Source organism: Mustela nivalis (genome assembly GCF_964662115.1).
Source record: "Mustela nivalis genome assembly, chromosome: 15".
In the NCBI taxonomy this organism is placed as follows: domain Eukaryota; kingdom Metazoa; phylum Chordata; class Mammalia; order Carnivora; family Mustelidae; genus Mustela; species Mustela nivalis.
The window spans coordinates 74,699,944-74,709,809 of record NC_139034.1 but is presented as its reverse complement, the minus strand read 5'-3'; the positions used below and the strand labels follow the sequence as shown (position 1 = coordinate 74,709,809).

The 9,866-nt window shown below is 50.6% G+C and overlaps 1 protein-coding gene across 1 annotated transcript in view; it reads left to right on the top strand.

Moving 5' to 3' along the window:
* The first annotated feature begins 408 nt into the window (after nucleotides 1-408).
* ABCC4 (ATP binding cassette subfamily C member 4 (PEL blood group)) overlaps nucleotides 409-9,866 on the top strand; it is a 246,336-nt gene continuing 236,878 nt past the window's right edge. Inside the window, exon 1 of the mRNA XM_082700685.1 lies at nucleotides 409-642. Coding sequence (XP_082556811.1) covers nucleotides 569-642 — 74 coding nt within the window. The 5' untranslated portion in view covers nucleotides 409-568. The remainder of the gene's footprint in view (nucleotides 643-9,866) is intronic.

Here is a 9,866-nt window from a genome sequence, read left to right as displayed (position 1 = left end):
GAGGTCACCGGTTTGACTCTCACGTTGGAGAACCTCCCACAGCACCCTTGTTTGGTCCTGATGAGGGCAGCAAGCCCAGAAGGCTAAAGCCGCGCGGCGGCTCCCCCACGTGCTCCGCCAGCCGCAGCCCAGGGGGCGTCGCCGAGCCGCGGGGTGGGCAGGGTCGGCTCCTCCCCTCCGCCCCCTCCGCTGGGTGCCTGGATCCCGAGCGCCAACTTCTGCAAAGTTCGCCGCCCGGTGAGAGCACGTGGGCGCCTGCGGGCAGCCGGCTCGGCCTACCCTCCTCCATCGGACGCGGCGGGCGGCCTCGCCTGGCGCCGCACGGGGGACGCGCAGCACCGCCGCCCGGTCCCGCCGCCTGCACTCCCGGCTCCCGGCGGCGGCTTCAGCAGCCGCAGCAGCCGCCGCCGCCGCCGCGCGGCCCGGGGGGCGGGAACGGGGCGGGCCGCCGGCGCTCCGCTCCCGGAAGCGGCGGGTTCTCGGGCTCCCGCCCAGGGGACCGGCGCGGCCGCCGGAGCTCCAGCATCCCCGCCGGCGCCTCCCGGAGCGGCGCGACCCCGGCGGCGAGATGCTGCCCGTGTACCCGGACGTGAAGCCCAACCCGCTGCAGAACGCCAACCTCTGCTCGCGCGTGTTCTTCTGGTGAGCGCCCCGCCCGAGCGGCCGCATCCCCCCGCCGCCGCCGCCACGCGCCTGCCCGCGGCCGCCGGCGCCTTCAGGGGCTGGAGGGGGGAGCGTCGTGGCGGGGGGGCTCCGGCCGCCGGCGCCGCGCGGCTTCTGGCCGCGGGGGGGGGCACCCCACGCCGGCCGCGCGGTCCCCCGCCTGCGCCCTGGCGCGCCGGGCGGGCGGGAGCTGGGCTGCGGAGGGGAGCCGGGGACCTGGTGGCGCGGGGCTCCCAGGGGGCCCCTGCCTGGGCGTCGGCGGCCTCGCCAGCCTCCGGGGTCTGGGAGGAGGACGGGGAGGAGGAGGAGAAGGAGCCGGAGCGGCCGCGGCAGCCGCCGCCGCAGCAGGGGTTGGGGAGGGGGAGATCCGAGGCCGCCCCGGGAGAAGTCCTGCCCACGGGGAGCACCGCCTGGATCCCCCCCGCCTCCAGCCGCTGCCGCCTTGCCCCGCACCGCGCCCGGATTCGCCCTTCTCACAAACCCGAGCTGCACCTTTTCCTTCCTAAGCAAGCAGCTTCTGAACAGCCTCCTTTATCTAAACCGAGGTCTAACTCGGGCCCTGGACCGTTGCCACCCCCCACGGCGTCCCCACTCTTCCGATATACCGATCTGCCCTACGTGACCCGGAGCTGCACACTCCGCCGGCTCCTGTGTTCGTGACCACGTCCTGCTGTCTGTCTCCCTTTGTCCGCGTGCGGCGCACACCGTGTGTCCTGGGATCTCGTGGGGGCAGGTTTCGTTTCACTTTATTTCATGAATGGGAACACTGTTCTCGAACACGGTTAGCGTTTGTCTGGGACACACGTAACCACAGCTGGAGTACGGTTTTGGCACAGCCGCTTTCCCTTTTGCAATTATTTCCATTTCCACCTTGGAGGACCAGCTCCGGAGATGGGGTCCTTGAAGCCTGTGGGGTCGTCTCCGGATGTCTAGGCTTTGGAGAAGTGATTCGTGGTCTTCATGCGGGTGGTCCCGTCCAGGAGTCCTATCCCCCAAAAATCACTGGAGGGTCCCCGAGCTGGGAGAGGACGCCGGTGAAAAACGGCTCAGAGAGGTGACACAGGTGGCCGGTTTTCCATGTGGTAGCGGGGACCATGAACTAGGTGGGCCCGAACCTGTGGGCTCTAATTGGGCTTGGGCTGATAATTAGATCTTCTGTTTCTTGACCCTAAACTAGCCCTCAGGCTTTAATCGTTCCCATATTCTGATATTTTAACTTTTTTTTATGGGAAAGCCCATAAAAAGAGCTCTCTCTTAGGCTTGTTTTGATGGTGGCTTATTCCGTGTGTGGGGACCTCTCTTGGCCCCTTGGCCCCCCTCTTTTTTTTTTTTTTTTTAAAGATTTTATTTATTTATTTGACAGAGATCACAAGTAGGCAGAGAGGCAGGCAGAGAGAGAGAGGGAAGCAGGCTCCCTGCTGAGCAGAGAGCCTGATGTGGGACTCAATCCCAGGACCCTGAGATCATGACCTGAGCCAAAGGCAGCGGCTTAACCCACTGAGCCACCCAGGCGCCCCGCTCTTAAGGAAAGAAGAATTTGGGTAGAAGAAGGAATTTGGGTGTGGTTATCATAAATAGTAATGAAGTAGGCAAACATCTCCTTAACTTCAGGCTAGGGCAAGGAACTCTGGGAGCACTTTCTGTTTATGGGTTTTTCACAAGGTGTGTGCATGAAAATGGGCCGGTGAGGACTCAGATTGATGACTCCGGTAGGCGCTGTTTCCAGCTTCCCACTTCTAGGGAAGGACCTCTGACCTCTGTCTTGCACCTGATGGCCTGGGATCATACAGCTGTGTCTTGGTAGAGCAGGATCCCCAGTCAGGCCATCTGGCCCTGAGCCCTGTGTTTGCACCTGCTGGACTGAGCCACTGCTGTTGGGATCCTTGTTCTTAAATGCACGGAGAAGGCTATTCCAAACATGCCTTTGTGCTTGTAGGATGGATTTTTTTTCTTTCTTTGTTTTAGGCCTGATTTTCTTAAAGTCATTGCTGTTGGAGATGAGCTGGTGGACGTGAAACCCATCATGCTTGAGGATGTGTGTCTAAGGGTGGCTTGAGGGCGGCTGTCCTCTAAGCATGGCCCTCACACCTTCGGTGGCATCACCATCACCATCACCCAGGCGCTTGTTAGAAATGCAAGTTCTGGGGAAAAAAAAAAAAAAAGAAATGCAAGTTCTCTGGCACCCATTCCAGACCAGTTCTGTAAATTATGTAGAAACTTGGGGTGGGGGTGAGGTTTAAGCCTGTGCTCCAGGTGATTCTGATGGAAGGTTGAGCCTGGCTCACGACCCCCACTGGCATTGTTATTCCAGTTTTATAGTTTTAAAAAAGGGGCAAGTCTTTTGAGGTTATCTGTTGACCATGATTACCATCCTGTATCTGTTGACCTTCTGCATGTCTAGAGATTTGAAAATCTGAGGCCGCCTTGGTGATTTCCACGTGTACCCGGATGTAGGCGAGAAAGTTGAAATGAGTCCGGGCAGGAAGGGCTGCCTGGACAAGGCCCACCTTGCAGGGAAAACCTGCATCTTCTCATTGGATGTTTACTTTTCTTCTCAAATTTCATCTGCTTTCTGAACTTGTGAACTGGTAGCCCTCTACTCACAGGCTGCCAGGAACGAGCTTTATGGAGTTCTACACACATGGCCTTAGCGGGGTTTTGGTGGGTTTTGGTATTTTGACATCCAAACTTGAACTTGGGTTTAGGAGGAGCTGTACACAATGGGTGTTGGTAATTGTTGCAGAATTTTGGTTTATTTTTTAAGTACGCTCCATGTCCAACGTCCTGCTTGAGCTCACCACCAAGACTTGCACACTTGACTGACTGAGCCAGGGAGGTGTCCGTATTGTGTATTTTTCAAAAGAATATGTATAAGATTTATTTATTTTCTATTTTAATTTTTTTTGGTAAGATATTTAAAGCTACAGAAAGAGAAAGGAATATGGATGACTTATTTCTGTTAGCCAGGTAAACCTGCTGATGCGTTGGTTTCTTAGTCTTCCCCCTAAAACTCACAAAACACACACACGCCTTTTCTATAAAACCAAAAAGTTATTCTTCCCCTCCCAAATAGTTTTGAATCCTGATCCCTTCTTAATTAATTATTTATTTATTTTCCCTTCTTAATTTTTTTTTTTAAAGATTTTATTTATTTATTTATTTGACAGAGAGAAATCACAAGTAGACGGAGAGGCAGGCAGAGAGAGAGGGAAGCAGGCTCCCTGCCGAGCAGAGAGCCTGATGCGGGACTCGATCCCGGGACCCCGAGATCATGACCTGAGCCGAAGGCAGCGGCTTAACCACTGAGCCACCCAGGCACCCAATTCCCTTCTTAATTTTTTATGGCTAACATTTATTCATAGCATTAAATCTTCAAAACGTGGTATTTAACAATTATAATTTACTTCCCTTTTGTTGAATACTGTTTATTTCTAATTACGATGTAATGCAGATCCATGCCCGTATATTTTGGTGCGTTTTTCCTTTTTCTCTGTAGCCAGAAGTGGAATAACTGGTGAAAGGCAAAATTTTATTTTCTAATTTTGGACCAACTGACCCTCAGTGGTTTGCATGTATAGCTCATTGTCAACTTTAAGGACCTGAATTACTTTTTTTTTCTAAGTCATGGATTAAGAATAATATCAGGGTTTTAATTTGAATTTGATTTTGTATCTTTGAATTGTGTATTGGACTTTTTTCTGTGAGGTCTTTATATGTTTGAAAAAACTTGTAATAGTGCTTATTTTTTGAGATTTTCATTTGACTCTTAATTTAGATCAGAAGTTTTTTTTTTTCTTAAAGAATTTTAAAAAAGATTTTAAAACTTATTATTTTTAAAAGTTTTTATTTATTTATTTGACAGAGAGAGATCACAGGTAGGCAGAGCAGCAGGCAGAGAGAGAGGGGGAAGCAGGCTCCCTGCTGAGCAGAGACCCTGATGCAGGGCTCGATCTCAGGACCTTGGGATCATGACCTGAGCTTGAGGCAGAGGCTTAACCCACTGAGCCTCCCAGCCGCCCCTAAAATTATTTTTAATCTCTTCGTCCAATGGGGGCTCAGACTTACAACCTCAAGATCAAGAGTTACACACTACTGACTTAGCCAGCTAGGTGCCCCTAGATCAGAGGTTTTAGATTTCTAGATTATTGAGCTCTTCTTTCTGGTTTTTCCTGTTGCTTCTGTAATATATCTTTTTTAGATTCCAGCATCCTCTAAATCTCCGTAAGCATTTTCTTATACAAAGTCCACTAGAATTTCCTTTTGTATTTGGTATTAGGCCTCTTTTTTTTTTTAAAAACAAAACAGCCCATTTTTTCATCATGGTTTATTGACTGATTCTTCCTCTTTCCTGTTATTGGAAACAAGTGGTGTAGGCTTATCCAGCTGGTACTAGATTGTCCTGTCCCCTGAGATGCCCTGGATGTGTCCTGCTCCCCTGGTGCACAGCTCCCTGGAGATGTGCTCCTGGTTTCCCTGTCTTCCCTCGCCCCGTGGTTAGCCGCTCAGGACCCGTTCCTAGAGAAGGCTTTGGGCCACACGCATGCAGGCCACCTGAGGGTGGCTGTGTTCCCACTCCCCTGCCACTGGTTCAGTCTGTGAACTGTCACTTTGGAAAGCCAGTGCTGTTAAGTCTCCAATCTGACTGCCACTGGTGTCAGATTGGAGACTTCCAATCTAAGAGGTTTGGTTTTATCATTTATTTATTTTTTGGCGATGTTTCAATTATTTACTTGAGATGTTTCATTTTAAACTGGGGTTTTGCACCTTTTTAAGAATGCTTTTTAAAAAAAATATTTTAATTTCTTTTTTTAAAATTTTATTTGAGAAAGAGCCAGAGTGTGTGCCTGTGCCCAAGTAGGAGTTGGGGGGAGAGGAAGAGGAGAGAGGAGCGAACTTCCCACTCAGCATCTCATAGTCTGACACAGGGCTCGGATCCCAAGAGCCTGAGACCTTGACCTGAACAGAGAACCTGATGCTGAAGTCAGGTGCTTAACGGACGGAGCCACCCAGGCTCCCCATGAGATTTTAATTTTTTAAGTAATCTCTATGCCCAACGTGGACCTCGAATTTACAATCCTTAGATCAAGAGTTGCAAGTTTTAGTGACAGCCGGCTGCCCCTAGAATGCCTTTTATTTGTTCTTCTTATTATTTTTTAAAGATTTTGTTTATTTATTTATTTGGGAGAGAGCATGGGAGTAGGGGAGAAGCAGAGGGTGAGGGACAAGCAGACTCTGCCCAGACTGGATGCCATGACTCTCAGATCACCACTGCAGCCTGAACCAAGTCGGGCTGACTGAGCAACCCAGGTGCCCCTCCCCAGAATAACTTCTAATGTTAATCTCCTGTTGTTCATTAACAATCAGACGTACACATTTTGTACAAGGAGGCTGGCTTAGTTTTTCAGGGCCCTGTGTTTGGCTTCACCCTGTTCCCCTTTCTTTAGCATTTAGTTTGATGAGTTTTTGGCCAATTTATACAATAATTCCAAGCCCAAGCAAGATGTGGAACACCCTGAAGGTGTACTGAAATTTACTAAGCCTCTGCAATGAAATAAGTCGAGTAACAGAATATAAGTTCATCTCCTTTAATTTCTATTTGATTTTTTCTGTCTGTTTTTACACAGTTCCGCATCTGCTCCATGTGAGTAGGGTTAACTCAACTCATATTCATCAGGTGTATTAAGTAGATAATTTCCTTTTTTGAGTTCTCCAGGGGATCCCCTCTCCCTCTTGTATCTCCCAGGCTTGGCCTGCTCTGTGGGGTGAGGAACCCAGTGAGGTCATGCGCCCTGTGAGCCTTTATCCGAAATCTTGCCTGTCAGTTCTCAGTGGGGACAGCAAACCCTGTCCCCTAACACAAGAATGTCTCTGTGGGTTTCTTTTCTGTGTGAATCTGAAGCCCCTGCAAATGTTTTCTGTGTTTCTGTGCTGATGAATTGTGTAAAGGTGGTTGCCAGCACTGCAGTGGGAAGGACAGGGCTTTGGAATGCGTTCACGTCTTCTCTTTGGCCCTGCAAATTCCCTGTGGCTACCTGTAAGAGAATGATCTGAGCCTTGAAATTGGGAGACTGGGGATGATTGTTAATGTAAAGTCTCCTAGTCCAGAGCTAAGGCCTCTGGTTGTTATGGCCAGGGGTTCCTGAAGACTGGAATGTTAAGTTTTAGATCCATTTCAAAATTGGTCCATTTTTTATTTTTTTATTTTCAGGGTTTTTTTTTTTTTTTTAAGGTTTTTGACAGAGCGCCTGCGCACAAGTAGGGGAAGCAGGTGCCCTATTTTTAGTTTTTAAATATTTTTAAGTAATCTCTACACCCAACATAGGGCTTGAACCACAACCCCAAGATCAAGAGTCACATGTTCTTCCGACTAAGCCAGCCGGGGACCCAAAGATTGAGCCATTTCAAGATTAATCCTTCTAAGATCTCTTTATATTATGTACATAGTGTGAGATAACTAAAAATGTAAGATAGAGGGCAGGATTAAATTTTTTTTAGAAGTTAAATCTCATGTTTATCGGGACGCCTGGGTGGCTCAGGTAGTTGGGCATCTGCCTTCTGCTCATGTCGTGATCTCAGGGTCCTGGGATCAAGTCTTGCTTGGGGGAGGGTCCCTACTCAGTGGGGAGTCTGCTCTCCCTCTCCCCCCTCCCCCCTCGGTATCTCTCTCAAATAAATAAAATCTTTAAAACGAAACAAACTCGTGTTTACCTATTTCAGCAGTATTTTCCAAGACACGATTAAAAATGCAGATGAGGGTCCTTCCTTCTGGGAAGGTATTTTGGGGATCTGCATTTCAGTTCCTGCTGGGCACTTAGGGCGAAGGTGGTTAGCCCTCGGGGCTGGGTCCACTGAGACAGCAGTACTGATCGTCACTAACACCTGCTGAACGCTTCCTGGGGCTCAGCCTCGTTTGCTCGCTGTATCAGTGTCTCAGGCAGTCCTCGGTCCTGTAAGGCAGTGCATCTCCAGAGAGGTTGGGACACTTGTCAGCAACAGCACAGATCGGTGGGCGGGGGGAGGTCTGCAGTGTGCCAGTTGGTGTGGTGCCCATGTCCTCAGCCCATGCAGCCGCCCAAGTGCTCAGGCTTGTGTCTGCCTGGCTGTGACAGGTAACCCCCAGCAGACATTTACAGCTCATGTCCGGGAGTGACCACGCCCTTCTCAGACGCTCACACGAGAAGGTTCCACCCTCTCTCTATCATGGCGTTGCCCGATCTGCCCTGTGTGTTGTTGGCCATCGAGTTCCTAAGGCACCAACCTGTCTGTTCCTGCTGATGTTGCTGACCTCAGATCCCTTCAGCTGAACTTGAGACATGCCCTTGGAGTCCTTCATTCGGCAGGCGCTTCCAGAATGTGAATGTGTGAGACCCGAAGGGAAGGAAAGGCACAGAGGTGCGCGTCCTCCTGGAGCGTGTGTCCCTCTCCTCTGTTCCAGCCTCCCTTGGCTTTTCCTCCTCGCAATGGGTTCCCCCCACCAGTCTTTCCCCTAAGATCCATGCCGTCCTCCTGTTTAAAAACCTCTCATACCTCCCAACGGCTTTCAAGAGCAGGTCTTAAGGGTGGCACTCAGAATCCTTCAGGACCTGCCTTTTGCGTCTCGTCTTCCATCATCTCTCTCACCTCCGGACTTTTCTGATGAGGTGAGGCAGATCTGGTAACTACCGGAGCCGGACTGCTGTCCCGACTGATGAGGGGCGGCTGCCTCTCGGTGAACCCCTTACTGGGCTGTTTGCCAGGGTGTGGGAGCGAATGGAGGAAAGCAGGCTGGATGCCCGTACCCTTGCCAGAGGCCCATGTGTACAGCCCTGAGCTCTAATCCAGGAGATACCGTGGAGCTGCTTCCCCCCTGCCTTGGAGCTGAAGTGCCTGCCGTATAGATCTGAACTCTACCGCTTACCCAACCAAAGGCAAGTTTCCTCATCTGTGAGATGGGAATAATCACGACACCCATCTCCTAGGGTTGTTGAGAGGATTAAATGAACCAAACACTGTTGGTTTACCAAAATAGTGAATAAATAGTAAAAGGAAACCAGGCCACCTTCCTCTAGTTACTTAGCATTTGTAAACTAACAGTTTCGTTTGTAAATTGCCAGAGTTTATTTCCCAGTTAGAGGATGAATGTAAATTTCGGAGTCTCATGCCTTACCGGTAGGAACCTAATGGGGGGTTTGCGGGGGAGTTGGCAGCCTGAGTCAATTTTTTTTAACAGGGTTCTGGGAGACTCACACTGAGCTTTGGGAACCAAGTTTCCAGGCTCTCTTTCAGCCCTTAAAGTCCATTTCTGGTTGAGAGCACAGTGGGAGGCCAAGGGTACTGGTCCAGCTTGTAGTTTAGGTAATTCTTTGGGCCAACATTTGAGGGCCTTTTGTGTTCCTGCATTCAAATCCATAAAAATAAACATTCCTGTTCTCAAAGCGCTCACCCAGTCCAGTCTTCTTAATTCTGTCACTGGTGTCAGCTTCTGAGCAAAACAAGCCCCTAATCTTAGTGACTTAGTTAAAAAACCAAAACAAAACACACCGGAAGTCATGTTTGTAGACCTTTCCGGGTTGGTGGGGGTGGGGAGCCACCCCACACACTTACTCAGTAGCTTGTCTTTCTGTATCTTGTGGCTCGGTTCTTGGGTCCTCTCCAAGTCCTCTTAATTCAGCTGGAAAGGAGTTATTTGTGGCTGGTTTTTGTGTTCGTGGCTTGGCAGCTACCTACGTCCTTGACACTCACGTTTTATCGGCAAGGTGTCCGCCACATGGTTGCCTCTACCGTTAGGTGGGCTAGAAAGTGTGGGCCATGTGTCCAGGTCGCTGTGAGAGAATGACGACACGTCGGGTGTGCGGTGTTTAGATGTGGGACTAATGCACACTCCAATGGGGGGCTTCAGGGAGGGGTCGCGTGGGACAGGTGGGGAGTCCTCTTGGAGGGTGGACAGGCATGTGTAGAGCACAGGATTCTGGAAGGCTGGCATGTCCTGAGAGCAGTGATCAGGTGTTGTGGACGCCCCTCCCCCCCCAACCTGGTGATTTTGATACTGTCATTCAGGATCACACTCCTGCCCGTTTCACCCTCGCCAGCTTTCGTCCTTATCTCTTCTCCCCAGTCCTGGCCGCCATGAGCACCTCTAGTCCTTCTGGCGTTAGCTCCTAATTCCTTTCACTGGTTCCGTGGCCACTTCTGGGCCATCCTCTTCATGGGGCTAGTTCCTGTGT